This window comes from Falco rusticolus, chromosome 7 (assembly GCF_015220075.1).
Source record: "Falco rusticolus isolate bFalRus1 chromosome 7, bFalRus1.pri, whole genome shotgun sequence".
NCBI lineage: Eukaryota > Metazoa > Chordata > Aves > Falconiformes > Falconidae > Falco > Falco rusticolus.
In genome coordinates, this window is record NC_051193.1 from 22590009 (window position 1) to 22610699 (window position 20691).

Consider the following 20691-nt stretch of genomic DNA (forward strand, 5'->3'; position numbering starts at 1 on the left):
GAGCCTCCTTTTCTTCAGGCTGAACACCCCTGCTGCCCTTGGCTCCTCATCAGACAGGTGCTCCAGCCCTGTTGCCCGTCTCTGGACACGCTCCAGCACCTCAGTGTGCCTCCTGGAGTGAGGAGCCCAAAACCAAACACAGGGTTCGTCCTGCGGCCTCACCAGTGCTGAGTACAGGGTGCCGGTCACTGCCCCGGCCCTGCTGGCCACGCTGCCTCTGATACGAGCCAGGATGCCACTGGCCTCCTTGGCCACCTGGGCACTCTGTGGCTCACGCTCAGCCGCCACCCCCCGGGCCCTTTCCCCCCGGGCAGTTCCCAGCCCCCTGCCCCCACCCGCAGCTGCCTGGGGTCACTGTGCCCCACGGGCCGGGCACTGAGCCGGGGTGACCCTCACACAACTGGCCTCGGCCCATGGGCCCGGCCTGCCCAGCCCCCCCACAGAGCCCCCTGCCCCCCAGCAGGGCAGCGCTGCACCCAGCTGGGTGTCGCCTGCAGGCTGGCCAGGGTGCACTCGATCCCCTCACCCAGATCCTCGATAAAGATCCTAAACCAGACTGCCCCCAGCACGGAGCCCTGGGGACGCCCCGTGTGCCCGGCCGCTGGCGGGAGGTAACTCTGTTCCCCACCCGCTCTGGGCTCGGCCATTGCGGCCGGCGCGTTACCCGTCTGGGCCGGTGCATTACCTGTCTGGGCCAGCACATTACCCAGCTGGCCAGTGCGTTATCCGGCCAGTTTGTTGCCCAGCACAGGACACACTGGCCCAGCCACGAGCAGCTGGTTTCTCCAGGAGATGCTGCGGCAGACGGTGCCAAAGGCTTTGCTGAGGTCCAGGCAGCATCACCCGCGGCCTTTCCCCGTACGCTGGGCGCGCCATGTTGTTGCAGAAGGAGCTCAGGCCCGTCAGGCAGGACCTGCCTGGCATAACCCCGTGCGGGCTGGGCCCGATCCCCGGCGGTCCCGCACGTGGCTTGCGCCGGCACTCGGGGGGAGCTGCTCCATGGCCTTCCCCAGCACCGAGGCCGGGCCCACGGGCCTGTAGTTCCCCGGATCCTCCTTCCTGCCCTTCCTGCAGATGGGCGTCACGTTGTCTGTGGGGGCCGCCCCGGCTGGCCAGGGCTGCTGGTAAACAAGGGCGAGTGGCTGGGCGAGCTGCTGTGCCAGCTCCCTCGGGACCCCTGGGTAGGTCCCATCCGTCCCCGCAGGCGCGTGCGTGTCTCGGTGGAGCAGCAGGTCAGTAACTGTTCCCTCCTGGACTGTGGGCACTTCGTCCTGCTCCTCCTCGTCCCCGTCTTCCAGTTTAGGGGGCTGAGTACCCTGAGGGTAACTGGTCTTGTTAAAGACTGAGGCAAAGAAAGCATCAAGTACCTCAGCTGTTTTGGCAACATTCCCTGCCACATCCAATAAAGGATGAAGATTATCCTTGGCCCTACTTTTGTTTCCAATTTATTGGTAAAAACGTTTTTTGTTATCTTTTACGGCAGTGACCAGCTCAAGTTCTATGAGTTTATGAGGTGTTTAATGTTGAAAAGATGTCTGAAGCAAAGGCATTCCATAAATCTCATCTTCAACTGTTTATGATGATTGCTTACATGTTTATTAAATTGAAGATATCTGTATTCAGTGAACTAAGCAAACCTTGTGTTATCTCAGCAACTTCAAAACGATCCTACAGTGCGCAGTTAACATTGCAGCTTTGCAGTTGAGTTCTGTTTTACTACTTCGTTTTGTAATAATGTATAATTGTTTTGCAACTTTGAGAGAGTAAGTCCTAGTTTTGACTGTCCAGGACTGGCCTGGCAAAGCACAGCAGGGTTTCAGGTGCCAGTTTTTCAGTGCTGAAAGGGAGGTGGTGCTGCCGATGTTTGTCAGGGTGCTGTAAGAGCTACGTACAAACTCAATGTTTTCTTATTTAAAGCTGCTAGTTTGAAAGAAAACATTTCTGTAATCCTACAAGATGAAGAGAGTTTATCTCCTTTTTAGTTTGTTACCTCCTGGCAATACTTTTGTAGGACATACCCATGTTCTTCACTAAGCACATCAGCCTCACAGTTCTGCTGCGCCAGGTCTGTGCTCGCTTCTCTCCCGCTCTGGGTACGGTGCTGAGCGCCTCACGGGCGGTACCACCCCTGCCTGCCTCGAGCAGTAGCATGGAAAACCATCTCCTGTCCTTTTCCGGACATTCCCACGTGACAGCTATTGCCAGTACTTAGGTGGAGTAGTGAGGAGAGAAGGGGGCAGGGGAGGCATGATAAAACAGCTTGAAAGAATGGACAAGAGGGAGAGGGAAAGCCAGCTCTACTACGCAGGGATTTTTGTAACGAGGCCTACAGAGACTTGCGCGTTATTATGTCTGTGTTGTACAAAGCTTTCACTGTTTTGCCGTGTTTGCTTTCCTACTTCATCTCACTGTACGTCTCGTGGCAAATGAATAGCAGTGCATGATTTAGCTGAAATAACTTTCAAGGCATATTTTACCCTGATGGCTTCTCTGTTCCCTTTGATTAGGTTTGTCAGTGGTGAAATAATACTGGTGACCCTTTGAGCAGCATTGCTGCTGGTAGCATGACACATCTGGGACTGGAGCCCTACCCTTCTGAACGCAAATGCTCGAGAGATGCTTTCAGTGCCCCACTGTTCCCTCCCCCTCTCAATCAGTGGTGCGTGGGTTATGCAGGGGAGGTGTGCAATTGTCAGCATGGCTATAGATCTCGCCCTGGGAGAGGAAGAAATCTCTCTTTCATCCTCATTCTTTCAGACTTCGTATGGTAGCTGAAAGATGCATGTGGGAAACAAACCCAGGATTAAATTCCTGACTTTGGCGGGGAGGGGAACAAACAGGCAAGCAAACACCTGGAACTGCCAAAGTGAGTGGGATCAGTGGCTGAATGAAAACCACTGAGAAGCACCGACTCAGAGTCCCACATGAGCAATACATTTTGTGGTGTCTTCTGAATCTTACCAAGCCTGAGATTTCAGTATATTGACCATAATTTATAGTAGTTTCAAAGTAGGGGTAGATAGCGTGCTGTCTGAATGTGATTGCTAACAGTTCTGCGGAGGTGCTACTCACATACTAGCCAGTAACAAAGAAAAAGGGGAAATGCTTCTCGTGACTGAGGGGAAGTCAGTGCTACCATTGTGTACTTTTAATTAACACATGTATGAGACCTCAGATGTTACTAGCACAGGCTGGGTTTGGTGAGGCCAATTAACGTGGCAGCTGTGTTAACTGAGTACATGAGCAAATGTTAGGTCTGCTGCTCCCCGTTATTTTATAAAAGGTGTTCTCCTGTCTAAGATGTATATTCTTAAATGGTTCTCCATCCTGAAAGACAGACGCATAGAGAAAGAGCGAGCTGTGAAGGACAAAAATAGTTTAATTTGTCTAGACATTGCTGTACCTTTCCAAAGGCTACTTGGAAAACTTTTTTTTGAACAAAATACGTATGTCTCTGTAAAGTCACTCAGTATTATTAAACAAGCAAAGGTTGTTTACTGTGACTGCGGTGCTTTCTGTGTCTGCTCTAAAGCACTCTGTGCAACTAGTGACCTTGTTGCTGTTGTTTCCTTTTCTCTTAAGGGGATACCAGCAGCAGGATGCCCACGAGTTCATGCGTTACCTTTTGGACCATCTGCACCTGGAACTCCAGGGTGGCTTCAATGGTGTTTCACGTTCAGTAATTTTGCAAGAAAATTCTAGCCTGTCTGCAAGCAACAAATGCTGCATGTAAGTGTTTTTTGATTTCTTTGAAACTTTAATGTCTTTGTATGGGTCTCTATGTGGTGGATCTGAAATTTCGAATTCATGGTTCCTTGTTTAAGTCTCCTTTAGTGCCTCTATAAATGTTAGAAATTACAAAGCTGCAGGTGATTAGCATCCTGCAGGATGTGCTTTCTTTCAAAAGGATCTTAGACCAGCATTTTTTGTAGGTGTGAGTGAGCGTACAGGCTAAGTTGTAAACACATTGTAATTCATTAGTCTGTCAAAAATAAAAAGAAAGAACTCTGTATTTGCTATTCTGTACCCATATAGAATTCTTTCTTCTGTTCAGACAGCCTCGTTGTCTTAGGGTGATAGGTGGCCTGAACGGTACAGGAGCAAAAAAGTGGGCAAATATTTGTAGGTTTAAATTGTCAGCAGACCTGGATTAACGACTGAGCAATGTTAGTTTTAAGTCAATTTTCCTGCAGATGATCTTGCTATATCTTGACACAGTTAAAGCTGTTGCGTTTTTTTTTCCTGGTAGTTGTGATTTTCATGTTACTGTGTGTCTTGAAACAGAGGTAATGTGTTTCACTCCTGAAAATACTGTTGTTTCTGAATTCTGTCCCAGGTGTGTTTTCTCTCAGATTGAAACTGTCACAGAGAGAAAGCACTTTAATTTGCTTCAGGAGGGAATGTTAAGTCAGTTCAGCCTGCACATTTGGTCCCTAAGCCCTTGGATTCCCTACGTAAGAGTTGAGTGAATTTTCCCTTCTTATACCAATGAGGACATACAGTAAGCAGGTCTGAGAGGTAAAGGATTTTATAGATCCTTCATTAGGGAAAGCCTGGAGTTTGGACTGTACTCTCAACCACGTTTACATTCCTTTGCTGATGCTTCAAAGTCCCACAGAAGAATTTTAAAATGTTTGTAGAATTTAAATGTATTTGAAAACTAAGCCCATTTTGTTTTGTCAACATTTTGAATGTCGAAACCCAAGGAGAATTTGAACTTTGTTCAAAAATCTACCGTACATTTGTCTGGAGAGTGGCTGTTCAAATGCATGGTGAGGTGGAGTAACGTCGAGGGCAAATTAAGGTCACATACACTTAAATGCCAGCAGTAAAGTAATAAATAGGCGGTGAATGCTCTCTTCTCGAGTGCCAGTTCATTTGGGTAGCCATTTCCTTCTGCTCAACAGGAAGCATTCACATTAACTGTAACGGTGTAGGTGGAGTGCAGATAAGGAACGCAGGTTTCTGCAGGCTTGTAGCGTCAGATCTGCAAGCACAAACTAGCAGGTTTAGGAGTTGTATAACAATACAACTTAAAACTCATGGTTTTTTAATTGGACTATGAGAAGTAAGTCCATTGCATAATCTGCTGAAAAGACTGGGAGTAATGAAAGCATAGAGAACAATGATGGTGATGCATATTGTTTATCATATCTTAATACAACTTAAGCTGTCTTTGGAAGTGAAGTGCAGAAATAAGCTCTAGGAAGTCAAAATGACTTGTAACAAAGGGTGTAGAATTAAAAGAAAAATGTGCTCAACCTACTTAAGAGGGAAGAATTTTTGTTTCAGAAACAGCCTTAATCACAGGGTTAAAACACTGTACCCTGTGAGCATCAGCTCTCCACTACAGAAATGTAATCAACCAGAATACTTCCAACACTGAAATTTTGAGCATCTGCTTAGAGCGTGCGCAGTTCATGCTACAGGATAAAGCAAAAGTAGTATAGTGGCTAAATACCAAGTACTGTACAGTTCTAGGGGGAGTTAAGCACCTGTTGAACTCAGTCACTGTTTGTTACCCATGGACAAAACCGCTCTGCCTAGTAGCGGTAAGTTGTAAGCAGTGAACACCTGACAGGTATTGAAAATTAAGCTCAGACATTCTGACTGACTTTACCTCTCTGACGTTGTTTGTCTAGAAATGGAGCATCTACTGTTGTCACAGCAATTTTTGGAGGCATTCTCCAAAATGAAGTCAACTGCCTAATATGTGGGACTGAATCTAGAAAGTTTGACCCATTCCTAGGTAAGGTGCATCTTGCTTTGAAAATACCAGGTGACTTAAGGCAGACGAATAAATCTGAAGGTTGATATAGATGTTACATGACTGAATCAGAGTTTTAGCCTGCAAAGATAGGCATTGCTTTATTCAGCCCTAACTTTTTTTTTTAAAATCTTTGTTTTTCTAGACCTTTCGCTAGATATTCCAAGTCAGTTCAGAAATAAACGTACTAAAAATCAAGAAAGTGGACCAATGTGCACACTACGAGGTAAGAGTGCATGGATAATGAGGTCATTGCCAGGATTAAGAGTTTATACTCTTCAGAGTATCTACTTGAGTGACTTGGTACCACGTGCCATCTAATATTGTGAGGTTCTGCGGTAGAAGGTGCCAGAATAATTTCTTGTGCAGGTTTTATTTTACCCCAGTCACTGTACTGACATGCTACTGTGGTAGACTGGGGCCAAGAAGTGCTTCAGGAGGTCAGCTAAATATCAAGGAGGGTTCCAGCTTAGGTTTTTCTTGGTGGCCGGAGTATTTCTCAGGCATTCCAGCCTTTCCAACCAATCCCTCTGCATTGTTGCCTACCGCATTTGCTAAGGCTCTGTGTGTAGAAGTACACGGATGTTCTGCTTTTTAAACAACGTAAATACAATCCTGCAAAGCTGGGCAGGAGTGCTGTTACTGACCTTGTTTCACAGGACGTTAATTTTTGCAGAGCTGTGAATATACTTGCTGCAGATTGTAAAGTATTAATCAAAACCACATTGTTTTCTCTGTTCACTCTGTACCTAAAATCAAATCAGCTGTAAAAGTTGAATGTTCTTTGTTAGAAAGTAATTTAGTTTCTTTTGCAAATTGTTGTGCTGAACATTGCACAGAATCTTGTTTGAAAGACGGAGACCTTGTGAATGCCTTTTTTCTCTGGAACGGTTTATAGCTGTTTCCAGGAACAGGGAATGCTGCACGTTTCAACACATTATTGTGTTACACACATGATTGCGTAGCTTCTTGCTGCGCAGATATATTTAACAATTGGACTGACTGCAGCAGATAGACACACCTTTTCTACACTGCTGTATTTGTTGTATTTCACGTTACAAAAATCACTTGATGTCATCTTGAATCAGGTTTCTTTGCATGGGTGTTTTATTTTTTGTATCTTTTTCTATTTTAGATTGTCTTCGCAGTTTCACAGACCTGGAAGAACTTGATGAGACAGAGCTGTATATGTGTCACAAATGCAAAAAGAAACAGAAGTCCACCAAAAAGTTCTGGATTCAGAAACTACCAAAGGTTCGTACAAGCACAACAGTGTGACAGTATGTTGAAGGAAACAATGTTTCAGCTGTCAGTAAACTCCTAACCCTCCCACCTACTTCAGGTGTCTTAACACCAAGTTCATCCTCTTCCTCTAATGCATCCTTTTTTTCCCCCCACCCCCCCCCAATCTTGTAGGTGCTATGCTTACACTTGAAACGATTTCACTGGACAGCATATCTGAGAAACAAGGTTGATACATATGTTGAGTTTCCCTTACGAGGCCTAGATATGAAATGCTACTTGTTGGAGGTAAAAAGCCTGCCAATACTTTCTGTAGAAACTTGTTCCACGATGTATGTCTTTATTACAAATTATAGTTGGTGCTCTTGAGATTTGAAGAGTTTTCTGTGTTTTTAACCACAGCCTGAAAACAGCGGCCCAGAAAGCTGCCTGTATGACCTCGTGGCTGTTGTGGTGCATCACGGTTCAGGGTGAGTACACGGAGCGAGCCTGCTTCCCGGCAGAGACCACCTCCCCACGGAAGTACATGCAGAGTTAATTAAGGTGTTTCTGTCCCCAGTGAATGTCTGTATTTTTACTGGTGGAAATAAGCAGGAATTTATGAACTTACATGGGACTAAGCTGAATTAATTTCAGATGGATCTATACAGTTATTTCTGTGAACACCCACTGGCAGTCCTTGGGAGTAATGACTACAAGTGTGAGGCAGAATGAAAATGAAAATAGTCTCGTTCCTCTAGGAATGGAAAGCCTGAAAGCAACGGAGTAAATCAAGTTAACGCCTCATTTTGAAATTCTTAGTACAAAGCAGAAATACTTTTTCCTGTTTTTACTCAGTTTGAAAGGTGCACGTGCCTTAATGCTGAGAGTGTGTGCGCGTGTTGGGAACCACTGGAAGCCAAGACTGGCACAGTGAAGGCAGTTATCCCGTATTGCCTGCAGTCCCGCAGGAGTGAACACTCAATAGGCTGCCGCAAGGCTGGCTGGTGTTCATATTTTGAAGTAAAGCTGCCGGGTGTGGTTTTGATTCCCCCCCTGCATCCTTTCTCCAGCCCTGGACGGATTCGTTGAGAGTAACGGTAGTGGGGACAAGACACCTGTTTATCCCGAGAGAAACACGGTGGTGGTGGTTGGGCAGCCACTCTGCGGGTGTGAGCTGTGAAAGGAGTTTTCTCAGAGTAACTAAACCCCATTAATCAAAACCTTGCGGATACCTGAATTTAATTCAAAGATACCAGACCAGTTCTGTCCAGGAAGCCCCTCTTGCTTTCCCTGGAGGAGTGGTCTGGACTCTTAGAAAGACGTGACTAGTAAAGGCAGCCCCGACAGCGCGCAGTGCCTCTCACTGGTGCTTCAGTCGTTGGAAAAGTCTATGGACAGCAAAGGAAAGCTGGTCGTGGTTATACTGGAATTAGATGGTTGGAAACATCGAGTGTGTGTTGTAAGGTGAAAGCAAGCCTTATCTTGGGGTGGCAGGGTAATGAAAATCGATGGAGTTGTAGTTCTGGTGTGTTAAGACTCTTATTTAAGAGATTATGGCTCTAAGACGTGGATTGGTTTAAGATGAACTTGAAAATTTTTCTTCTTGGTATTCTGGGATTAGTTTTGCTGTGAGTGCTTTTGACTGTATTTAGACTCTGTTCCTGTCACTAGACTGAAATGGGGAAGATTCCTGAAAACAGTGTAGCCAAGTTTTTAGAGCTAGTGCTTGAATCGCAACAGATAAACAGACTTGATTTTACGTAGGCAAACGTTGAAGTTCAGTGTTGCAAGCAGCCTTGCACAAAAACTGTGGGATGCGAATGAATGAATACAAAAAGCCCTTTTAACTCATCCCAGTAAGTGACCATTTTATTTAACGTGAAACTTAAGTTTGGAGAACTTTGAGCCCCACAGGTTAAGAAGGGAAGCATCTTACCAGCTCTTGTGGAGGGCTGCCAGTGGCTTTCTTCCTCTGGTTCCTGCAAGTGTCTTAGCCCTAATAGCAAATGCGTCAGGGAACGGGCTGCTCTGCCTCCTTCTGATTGTCCTTTCTCTCCCCCTTCCCCCCGCGACAGCGTTGGCTCTGGACATTACACTGCATACGCAGCTCACGAAGGCCGCTGGTTCCATTTCAACGACAGTACTGTAACTCTGACCGACGAGGAGACTGTGGTAAAGGCCAAGGCCTACATCCTCTTCTACGTGGAACGGCAAGCCAAATCTGGATCAGATAAACTTTAATACCTCCTTTAATTCTTACTTATCAAGTCCACCGGACAAAACATTTCCATTTTTCCATAAATACTTGATCCAAGACTATTAATTTCATTGTGCACTTTTCAATTTCCTCTTGTGGGTTTTAGTTTTGTTGTGTCAATGGTAGCATTTGACTTACTGAACTTGGACACAAACTAACTTTTTTTTAGTTATACCAGAAAACCTCAGCAGATTTTGATTTGCTGCTTTAGTCGTGATAACTCAATTTTTATATATATAGTTTCATGAAATAGTTATTTGACTTTTTTATATTAATGTTTTCAGTTCTCACTTTCTAAAGGCACATTTACATCAGAGAAGCTTTCTGTCCTCCTTACAAGCAAGATAAATGTGCTTCTGATTATGAAGAGCAATACAACTTCATGCTGTTCTTACAGCTGTTACGTAGATATGATTTAATCTCTTCAAATTAAGGAATTGTTTGCACGTATTATTTTCCCTCGTGCAAGAAACTAAACCGTGACCTCTGAGCAATCATTCTTTGTCTGCAGGAGAGAGGAGATGTGGCATCATTAAATAGACCAGGTAATTGCTGCTGTATTGGTGTGTATTCAGGCTGCTGACTTTCAGGAATCATTGTAAATAAACAGTTGGTTCAATTGTATCAATACTGCAGTTTAATTCAAGTATTCCCCACATACGCTCTGCCCTTCCCCCCTTCAAATTTTTTAAAATTATCTTAAAATATATACATGTCTCTAAATTGCATTGAGATTTTAAGTTTTTGTAACTGAACCTGAATTGCCTTAAGACTAGGCTGTCATCCTGAAATGTGATCACAAACACTTCCTTGCTTGAAAACTTGAGGGAGTTCCTGGTGACGGGCCCCAGCCCTCCTTCCTGCTGGGAACGGGGAGCACAGCCCCGAAGCCCGGGGTCTGTGAGAACAGGCTTAGGTCTAAGCACAGCTCCTGTCTGCTAAATGCCTGCAGTTCACTTAAAACTGAGTGGGAGCGGAGGGTGTTCAGCCGCGTGGCGTGACAGCTGGTCCAGCAGCTCAAGGGAGGACGCTCAGCGTCACAGCGTGGCCGGCCCGACGGCTGGTGACGAGCCGAGGCTGCTGCGGACGGGAGCAGACTCGGGTAGCTGTAGTAGTTACGCATTGGCCTTGGGGGGGGGTGTCTGTATTTACCTTCTCTAGGCAAAAGCTGGAGGCATGATACAGTTTTTAAAACTTGGCTATGTAATGGGCAAAGACTTCTATTAAAAAAAAATAGAGTAATTTTAGCTGTTCTGGAGAGTGGAAATCAGCAAATAAGATTTAAAAAAGGGGGACAGGAAAACCAGTACTGCAAAAGCCAAGAACCCCAAGAGAACCCTGAAATTTGGCCAATGCCGAATTTCCATTCCCTTCCGCAGCCCCGCCCTTCCAGCCCGCTCCCACGTGCCTAGCAAGGAACTGGGCAGCAGGAATCTCAGAGGCGTGGTAGTTAAGAGAAGAATTTACTTAACGCAAATAAACAGCGCCTTTCTGTTACTGTGGTAACAGTAAAACACGAAAGAACTCAAGTAAAATGTGACTACCCTTCTTAGTTAATGCTTCTGAAAGACCTTTTAGCACGTAGCGCAGCTGTCCCTGGGGATTGTACCACAGCTCAGCCTGGTGCTCAGGGAGTACGCGTCACTTCCCTGCCATGGGTTCCCTGCTGGCTGTGCACCGATAAGTACAAAGAGAAATCACAATCGGGTGGTTTCCAGAATGTCATTTTTGTAGATTTTTTCACAGCATCTTAAGCCAGGAAGGAGAGAAATTGGCTCAATACAAAACTGCAGAACGCATTCAGCATTGCTAATGGTGTATGACTATGTAAACTGTACGCTAGATAAAATCTTATTGTGATTATTGATACCTTAAGTGACATATATAAGGATGTCTTCTTTTACTGAAATTGAACAATAAATAGAAGTATTCATTGCTTTGAATTGTAGATAGTTTGTCACCTGCCATTTCTGCGTTTCTTGCAGCCCAGTAGGTAGCTGTCACCGTTGCCCCAGGCAGAATCCCCTGGTTGCGCAGGCGAGGGCAGTGTCCTGCCGCGTCACCCTGCAGGGCAGCCGTACTGCTCCCACCTAGATTCCACCTGCAGCTGTGTTTTGTCTGCGTGCTACTTGGATCGGATTCCTTTAGCATTTTAGTTTTGAGAATATGAAGCTTAAAATATACAACTCGCTACAGGCCAGAAGCAGTTTAACTTGAGTAGTCATTAGTCAGGTGTCTCGGTGTTCTCGCAAACCAGTGATGTAAATGTGCCTTTCTGTATTTATAGAAACTTCAATTTGTAATCTTCAGCAACGTTCACTTATTTTAAGCGGCTTCTACTTCTCCAGTTAATTTGTTGGGTCAGTTATGTTCCCACTTTGGTATTTCCTTGCAGTACCGTTTGCTCTGTAGGGCCAAGGTCGCCCGCAGGGGCCGGGCGAGCCGCAGCCATGGGAGCACGATGCAATCCCGTCACGCTTGTTCTCGCGGCAGGTGGTGACACAGACTCAGCCATATGCTTTGCTGGAACAAGTACATTGTCAATCCTTTCCTAATTTAACTTTCTCACACTGCAAACCCAGATGGACAGTATGAACAGTTTGTTGTGGCAACACAAGTATTTCTCTTCCTGGTGGAGAACTTTGCTTATCCACTGTATTCTATTCAGTGTGGTGTTGAAAAGAAAAAGAAGTAACTGAGCACTGAACCAGTAACATATACTGCACCTGGCCTAGTATTACATTTTTAACCTTGTATATCCTATATTTATCTACTAGCTTGGGGCAGGAGGGGGTGGGGGCGGGGGGTATCATTTCATTCAAGCCAAATGTTTCTTTTCTACTTACTGCTGATAATAGTACACACTAACTGGCAAGATTTTTTTTTCTTGCTTGTGACTGCTCCGCAAGCAACAACTGCTCTCTACAGTTCAGACTTGCATATTTTTCACCAAAATGTGTCTGATCAAAGGTTTTCCTTTTGTCAGTAATGTTCAGCCGCGTATACAACTGGAGACAAGATTTACGTAAAACAAAACTGCAAAACGTGCAGCGCTCGGAACACGGCGCCAGCAGGGTGGCGGATGGGGGGGCTGCGAGGCGCAGCGCCGTGCAGATTGCTCAGGCCCCTACAAAGGGAGCTGCTCCTCATGCTGTAGCAGAAGGTGCTGCTCAGGTGCACCAGGTGTCAGCAGGAGAGCAGAGAACTTTCAGAGAGGCAGGGACAGCGGCCCTGTCAAAAGCAGGCGGCCATCCGTCGGGGTTTTGCAGAATCGATGGAAAGCGTAACGCGTGTTGTTCAGAAGTTTCCCCCACAATGTTTCATTACTGATGTGTCTGTGTCTTACCGATGAGGTAATCAGCACCTTGAAAATTGATTCCAATGTGCTTTAGGATATCCTCAAGTACTGTAGTGCCATAGTTGTAATTGTTTACCATTAAAATCTAGTGTGTAATTTTCAGTGAGGATTACTGACTGTGCTCATCTTGTGTGTTTCTGGAGCATTTCCAGGTTGAATATGAATTATATCTCATTCACACAGTGTGTTTATGGAAAATGTGCCATTAAAGTATCTCCTTTCCTTAGAAAATGAAGCTCCTCTTGTCCTTCTAGGGCCTTGCAGAACATGATGACTTGTTAATCCTTTGAACAGAAATGGCAGAGTGCTTTACCTTGTGCTGGGGAAAACAAAACAAAGCAAACTGAAGTGTTCCCGCTATTTAACGCTGCTCCCAAAACCAAAACGAGGCCTTGGTGTTCAATTTTAAAGGGCCTTGTCAGCCAACAGCCGTTAATGTTGATACCAGATTGTGGCGTTTGCGTCCTCTGCATGGTAAGAGTCCACCCTGGCACTGGTATCCTCGTCATTCAAGTTTGCTTGCCGGTTGCCTTTTTTATTTATAAATAATTCTCCTGCACATACCGCAACTCCAAGCCATCTCAACTCTTTACACCTGCTCAGGAACGAAGGTAAGTTCCGAAGGCTAGAGGGACGCTCGTGTGAGCGAAGCCCAGCCGTGCTGGCCCCCTTTCTAGCCGCTGGTTCCCAGGGCCGGGGGGATGGGCTGGCCACCAGCTCTTCTTGCCCCTTGGTGGGGCATCCCCGCCTGGCTGCAGCCTGCCAGGAGCGGGATCTCCTCCTCAGCTCTGGGAAAATAGTAAATGACAAAGGATACGAAACCGAAAGACTGGCAATTGTTAAGCACAGCTTACTGTTATATAGTAGAAAATTACTAACTCTAAAGAATTAAACAGATCCACAACCGCTGCTTCTTTGCGTCACTGTGCGTCGGCATATGCAGCACTCAGGCACAGATAGGAGCTAAAATAATTGTTGCAGACTGCAAGTGAATTTAAAATGTCTGTTTTTCAGAGCTGAATTTCAGACTGCATTCACGGGGTAAGAAGGAAAAGAGAAACTCTGGTCCCACTCAACTCTGTCATATATTGAAACAAACCCAATTAAAATGCGGCTAAGTAAAATCCGGCTACTAAACCCATGCAAGCCGCCTGAGAAACCCCTGCAGCGCGCCTTGCTGTTCCCAGCTACGGGGCAGTTGAATGTGTTTTCTTGTATTAACACCAGAGAGAAGACAGACGTGAAATCCCTTGATCTCAAGCATTTTTATTGCACAAACGTTAAAGTGATAGGGCTGTTCATTGTTGCTTTTAATTCTGACCTGCCCTTTGCTGCAGCTTTATTTTTCTTCTAGGAGAACTGGAAAACAAGCACTTGCCCTCTTAAAACCGATTCTCTAGATCCTTTTCCCACCAACATTTCCAAGTCGATGGTAGCAGAACTGAACCTGTCACACCCCTCAGGGCGACGTGTACAGCCAGGGCTGCGGGCAGAGCCTGCGGGTGGCTGGGGGGGACCGGCTGCCTGGGCTGTTCACACCCCACAGGCAGGGAGCTGCTCCAGAGCCCGACGCTTGTCAGCTGGAGTGCCTGACGTGTCTGTGTGTAGGTGGCTCTGTCCGTTGGCGTCTGCCTGTTGCACTGATGTCCATGTTTGTTGGTGGCCTTTGGTGCCTGCTGGTGTCCATGTCTCGCTGCTGGTGTCTGCCTGTTGGTGCTCATTGGTGCCGGTTTGTGCCTGTTCGTGTTGGTGGTTGGTGCCTGTTGTTGACTGCTTGTGACTGTTGGTGCCCGTGTCCGGCTGTTGCTGTCTGTGGGTTTGCCCAGGTTTCTGTGCGTGTGTTTGTCGGTGGGGCTGTCTGTGTTTTAAAGCACCCTGGGAATGTTGCAGCACCTTTTACAAGCCGTTTGCGAAAGGTCATTACCCAGTGTAACAGCCCCCAGCCGTGATGCAGAAGGGGAAGCTTGGCCGCAGCAGCACCAGCAGAGCTGCCAGGGGCTGCGCCAGGGGCTGCGCCAGGGGCTGCGCGCTGCAGTCCCCGACCTGCTGCTGCCCAGGAAGCCAAAGCCTCCAGCGGGGAAGGCTGGCACCGCTCTGCCTTGCAGCTGCAGCTACACCCCCCACCCCCACCCCATTCAGTAACTCAGCACAAGAACTTCGCTGAACATCGGGAGCGCCCACAGCAACAACAAATCCCTTTTAAGGAAGCATTTCATGGCCGTCAAGTACTGCGGCTCTACATGCCCATCCCATTCCCTTGCAGGAACAGAGCAAGAGTTGCATGCATTCGTGTTTCTTTTCCTTTCCCCGTTCTTAGCTTCTGCACCAGTTGTTCGCCAAAAATAAACACCGTTCCACAACCATATATGTGCAACAGCCTTCTGGTGATTGTCAGCCCCCTCCGGCACTGCCGTGATTCCACACGGCCAGGAGACTGTCGGCTTTCTAACACGCTCTGAGGGGCTATGCACATAACCCAGCTGAATCGGGAATGCCTTTTACATCTGTTTTCTTTTCTGGACAAAAATAGTAGGAAAAGTTTAGCAAAAACATGTCACAAGTTGCTAGAAGTGTTTCAGGATCCTGTACTGTGGCCTTTGTTGAACTTTCACTCTCCAGTGGAACTAAAGAAGGATAATTTTCTCCTGGGACCTGCTTTAAAATACTTATCCATCTGCTGGTATTCAGAGAGAGTCAAGGTGTGTAACATTGAGGACTGGATGAAAAACAATTTCCAGAAAGACTTCTGTAACAGGCACGAAAACACTGTCAATGATTTCTTACTAGAAGTTTGCAACAGGTATGTTCTTTGAGTGTGAAACTCTACATCTGCTGTAAAGGTTAACTGCCTTGAAATGAGAGAATTGAGAGCTATTTACTCCATACATCCTACCTGAAATGGAGCATTAAGTACGTGAGTGCTTTGGCTTTGCAGTCTGATTGCAGCGTGAAGTTAGTTTTACAGTGGCAGTAGCATATACTGCATATCGACTTTCCTTAACCCTATTTTTTTCCTTGTTTGTTTTTGAAAAAAAGAGTAATACGGGGAAGTGCAACACTGCCTACTAAATGGCTGCTTAACTGAAACGTGCCATTCTGGCAGTGCAGAGCACTGGGGGGGGGGGCGGGGGGGGCACGGGCTAGAGGGAAGGCATGAGTTCAAATAGCAAATACATGTCACAACAAAACCAAGTTAATTAAACATGTTACCAAACACCAAATTTGTTTCATTCTAAGAAGTAAGTATTGCTTTTATACTGAAATTTAACTCTTAGCTTTTTATAAACTACAGTAAAGGAAAAGAATTATCACTGTGGATGGGTACACAGCATTTCTTGTAAGAGCTTTACTGCTACAAAACAGCTTTAAAGAAAAAAAAAAAAAGTTAAATTACCTTAGGAGCAGCAAACGGGGTAGGGCCAACCCTAGTGTTTTAGTACCACCAGGGACGGTTGCCATCGTAGATGGGAGCTGAAAGGGGCATGTCGGTGCCCACCCTGCCAGGGCAGGGCTTTGTGCCACAGCGCGGAAGGCAGAAAGCTCTGTTTAGCAGCGGCAATTTAAACCCCGGCAAATTAGAGGATACTGCGAGCACATGGTGTCCTGGTGAGAACCGGCAGCGGTGCAGGCTCAAAACAAGGACTGAAATGTAGGTTCAAACCAGAACGTTAAGTTGCAAGTAATACAGTTCAGAAGTAACTGTTCCAGAACAAACTGATAGAAAAGTTTGGGTTAATTAGCAGAGCATCATTAGGAAGCACTTCTGTGCCTAAAAGGAGGGTATTGGGTGATGCACTCTCTCATTTTGGCACTAGGTTGCCTACCACAATGCCAGACTTTAACTATTTCCACTTTTTTGCCATCACAAATGAGGATTCAGAAAGGGGACACAACCACAGGTCTGCAGAAACAGTTTAACATTTAAATGCTTTTCTCTGCGATCTCAAAGCCTCTCAAAATCCAGCAAAGGCCTTTCAGCCTTAACGTGGGTTTGCTTCCACTAGTTACTGAATTCTTAAAAATTACACTGACACTCACCCCCCCCGCGCACCTCATCCACTTTAGCCTTCCTAAGATAAGTTCCTGCCTTTTTTTTTTTTTTCCCCCCACTGAAAGCATTTCCATCTAAACAAAATCCCTAGCGTTCTGTGCAAAGAAGAATGCAAATTAAATATCCAGCTTTTCCCCCCGACCCTGGAGTACTTTCACTCTGTGGATGAAGTCACAGAGATGGCAGATTGGAGCCCTTCTGAACTTCGCCTGCTCTAAACCACGGGCTTTTCTAACTGTTCCTGAGGGTAAAGGAAAAGGGGGGCTGGGGGGACGACCACGCTGACAGCAGCACACTTTACTCCCCCTGCTCCAAAGGTGAAGTCAAGCAGCAGTGGGGGGATGGGCTGGGGTGCAGAGACGGGAACGTACCATGTACCAGTTTTAAGGACAAACGAACACGCCGCAGCCGTGGCAGAGCCCCTTCTTCGCTCCCACTGCCCTTGCACACCCACCCCGACACGGGCTCCGAGCACGGATGTGTTCACGGCAACCGCACAGCTCCTACGGGGGGAGGCAGGCGAACCGCTCTGCCCGGGGGTCTCCCAGGCTTGGTGCTGGCGCTGCACCAGCACGGCCCGCAGCAGCCCCGGCTAACGGACACCAGGCTGCACCGCGCTGACCGGGCGGGAGCGGAACCGTGCTCGCTCTGCGAAGGCTTGGCAGGGTGGCGCGCAGGGGCCCTGCACGCGGAGCTGCCTTGCTCCCGTTTGCCACCCACGGACGGGGAGTCGGAGCCAACACCGTGACTAGGAGCAGCCCTTCGCTGTGCTCTCCCCATCCGCCCAAGCCACAAAAAGGAAGCTTTTGAAATTTGCTGCGTCATTGTTTACCAGTAGCATTTTTACCGTTTTCAGTGATTTGAAGGAAGGTTTAAGACCTGTTTGGGGTTCGAGCATCAACACTTTTAGCTGGCATCTATTAAGTACATCCAGGGAGCTGAAACACACCCATTAATCCCCATAGAATCAGGAGTGGAAGTGTCTTACTTGCCCATGCTCGGCTCTTCATTCAGTTGTCCTCACACTCATCCTGACCTGAGTCCTCGCCCACGTGCTGCGCTCGGAGAAGCGCGGCACCATGCACCGCCTTCCAAAAACCAACGCAGCTGCAGCTGAAATAGGCGCCTACCTCCCCTTCCCCACCACACCGAGGTACCGACATACGGACACACAAGGCAAAGGTAAGCCTCACGACCAGCAGAGCTCAGCGTTAAGGCCTACATACGCCCCCACCTGCTCGTGCCACCTTACCCCTCCCAATGGAAGAGGATGTATTTTTCTACCTTTCATATTTACTCTTGACTATACTAGCTTCTTCAAGCTCTATTACATATTTTCCCCCTTGTCTCACCTGTAACAATCGTGTTTTCAGATGTCCAAACCTGCTATCTGTGACCCTCGCTGGGTGTGGCCACGTTACAGATGAGTGCATCTTGCTGCTTCTCAAGAACTGCCCAAACCTCAAGACACTCAAACTGGAAAACTGTGTGCGGATCACAGACCAGACACTAGCAGCAGTGACCCTCTACGGGGGATCATTGCAAACGCTCCATGTGGATTTCTGCCGGAACATAACACAGACTGGTCTTGAAAAACTCAGAGAAAAATGTCCTTTGGTAACGCTGAGAGCGGACAGAAGCGCTAACATGATTCCAGACAATAAACCAGAAAAAAAGTCGATGCTTGAAAAGGCATCAAGGAAATGGGTTCAGTTTTAAGTGCAACAAATTGTGTAACGTGTAATCGGTCAGTGTGAGTATCTTACTCCACTCCCACTCTCCTCTTGGGTAGCACTGCTGCAAGGAACTGCATTCTGGTTTAAGTCCAAACAAATGGCTGATACATTTTGTAAAGGCTGCACAAAGGCATGCTTCTCCACCAGGATGGTCTTAAAGAAAAAAAACTGTTTTCTTTCTGTTATTCCTTGAAACTGGAAAGACGCGCGTTGCTGTCACAAACGCTAGGTCTGATTACGGCTGAGAACTGCAGTTTCGATACCCTCTTGTTGCAGATGACTGGAATGCACCTCACTTGAAAGAGAAGCAGCAGTACGTCTTACTGAGGTACAATAAAATTGAGTTGACAGAGTTCAATAAATTTTGACAAGGTTCAGTTAAGTTCATTAGCAAGGTTCACCTTATTAATTACTGCATGGAAGAAGCATACAAAGGAAAACTGAGTTAGAGTGATTCACACGGAGACCAGAGACACAAACAGTAAGGAAGACCCTCCGGCCGAGTCACGAGGTTCAGAGCGACCCCCCTGCTCCCTGCACTCCTTACGAGCCTAGGCGCGGCTGGATCCAGCCTTAGCCTCGGACTTGGTCAACAGTTTATGTCTTAACGGAAGACACACACACACACAGAGTAAGGAGGACTCTCCTGTGGGGGCACAAGGCTCAGAGTGGACCCCCCTTGCTTTCTAAGCTCCTTCCACAATGGGAAAGGGCATAAAGCCACAGCAGACAGAGCTTGGGTAACTGTATGATCTACACGAATTTCAGGGATATTAACAAACTCAGATTACAGGATGTATATATCCATACGGTCATTCCATCTGCTGAGGCCGATAACTACACCACAGAAGATCTTGCTAGCAAAAGCAGAGCACCTGGCAGCCATCGCCTCCTCGGTGACTCACACCTGTAGCCCGTTTGTCAGGCGTGCTCATTACAGGAGGGCTGCATGGCAATGCAGGCAAAACACAGTCTGACCCTTCGCACGCACTTTGCCAAGACACTGAAAGCTGCCACTGAAGGAAGGGCAGTATGACCGAACGCTAGACCTATAGGAAAAGACAGTGACCTAGAACCTGTAGCTTTAAATGCTACATTGGGAACACACCGCAGTACCGGTCTATATAAGCACCCGTTTCTCACTGCCAAGCACAAAACAAATCGCTATTTTCATCCCAAACCACAAAGCTGTCTCTTTCCTGCATGCTGCTCTGCTACATGGAAAGGAACCTTTTTCTTTTTCTTTTTTTAATGAAAGGTTGCTATGGCATCATCTACAAAATCTGACACCAAAAACTGGCACAGTTTTATTCTGCTGTATAAAATTTGCCTTGGTACAACAGATGGGGATTTGGTCCTGGGATTGAGTACTCGGGACTGGTAACACCATGTTCCAACGGCTTTTGACGCATGTACAGATTTTCGCCCAGAAGAGGTAAACATTTCCCAGTGCCACCTTACTGTGTGCCACCTGCACTGCAGTTACCTGTCAACAATTTTAGTTGCCGAGTCTGTCTTGGTGTAATGATACAGAAAAAAAAAATCATTGTGATCATCTAGTTGGAATTACTCAGGTTTCTGTTTGAACCACAGCATGCATTTTTAAAAAGCACCCTGTTGCAAACCCTGTGCTTTGCTCTTATGTGAGAGCATGTCCTCAAATTCCACTTTCTGTTATCTTCCCTTTTGTCTAACAACAAAATTCTGACATGAACTCAGAATTCTGGCTCCTAGAGAGCACACCCCACCCATTCTTGCCGACTCTGCAGCTGAACTTGTATTTACCTTAAATCTCTCTCCCTTGCAACACACTCTGCGGGAGGCCTTTGCGCTTACAAAGGACGGCAGATGGTTAAGTCTGGCTATCGATAGCTGCGTTCCCCCAGAGGGCTAGATGTCAGTTCAGCTTGGACGTCAAACAGAAGGCTGCATACAGACCAGTCTGACAAACACTATGGATCCTGAACAGCTCCAGCTTAAATCACAGCGAAGTCTACAGCAGTTAAAAAAAAAAAAAAAAAAAGGCTTCAAGTTAAAACCTTACATAGAGTAGGAATACCTGAGTGTGTATGTCCTTACAGTTAACGCAAATTTAGAAATATTAACTTTGGGAAATCCTGTTCTGTCCCATAAAGACAGTCAACATTTCTGCTCCAGGGCTGTGTCACTACAAGCTACGTGCATGTACCACAGCGAGCCCGTTTCTCATTTACATGTGGGACTCTGCAATTGTTGGTGATTAATCTTACTGCACTGGTAACAGAACACTGACGATATCTGCTCGTTAAAAGCACACAA

General features: G+C 46.6%; 2 protein-coding genes across 5 annotated transcripts in view; both read left to right on the forward strand.

Moving 5' to 3' along the window:
• The window catches only part of USP3 (ubiquitin specific peptidase 3), a 49900-nt gene extending 38709 nt beyond the window's left edge, over nucleotides 1-11191 (forward strand). For all 4 annotated transcript variants that reach the window (XM_037396085.1, XM_037396083.1, XM_037396084.1 and 1 more), the window contains exons 9-15: nucleotides 3583-3729; nucleotides 5643-5749; nucleotides 5913-5993; nucleotides 6903-7021; nucleotides 7184-7297; nucleotides 7412-7479; nucleotides 9067-11191. In XM_037396085.1, the coding sequence (XP_037251982.1) occupies nucleotides 3583-3729; nucleotides 5643-5749; nucleotides 5913-5993; nucleotides 6903-7021; nucleotides 7184-7297; nucleotides 7412-7479; nucleotides 9067-9232 (802 nt within the window). In that variant the 3' untranslated portion in view covers nucleotides 9233-11191. The remainder of the gene's footprint in view (nucleotides 1-3582; nucleotides 3730-5642; nucleotides 5750-5912; nucleotides 5994-6902; nucleotides 7022-7183; nucleotides 7298-7411; nucleotides 7480-9066) is intronic.
• A 1633-nt stretch (nucleotides 11192-12824) lies between these two features.
• On the forward strand, nucleotides 12825-20436 carry FBXL22 (F-box and leucine rich repeat protein 22). The gene is made up of 2 exons (XM_037396087.1): nucleotides 12825-15406; nucleotides 18031-20436. Exons 1-2 carry the CDS (start codon nucleotides 15072-15074, stop codon nucleotides 18374-18376), a joined length of 681 nt encoding a protein of 226 aa, XP_037251984.1. The 5' UTR covers nucleotides 12825-15071; the 3' UTR covers nucleotides 18377-20436.
• The last annotated feature ends 255 nt before the right edge of the window (nucleotides 20437-20691 follow it).

What these genes read in the sequence shown, in the direction of transcription:
- FBXL22 (XM_037396087.1), top strand. Translation starts at nt 15,072, where the DNA reads ATGCACATAACCCAGCTGAATCGGGAATGCCTTTTACATCTGTTTTCT. An exon ending in TTACTAGAAGTTTGCAACAG is followed by an intron (nt 15,407 to 18,030) that starts GTATGTTCTTTG and finishes TCGTGTTTTCAG; the next exon opens with ATGTCCAAACCTGCTATCTG.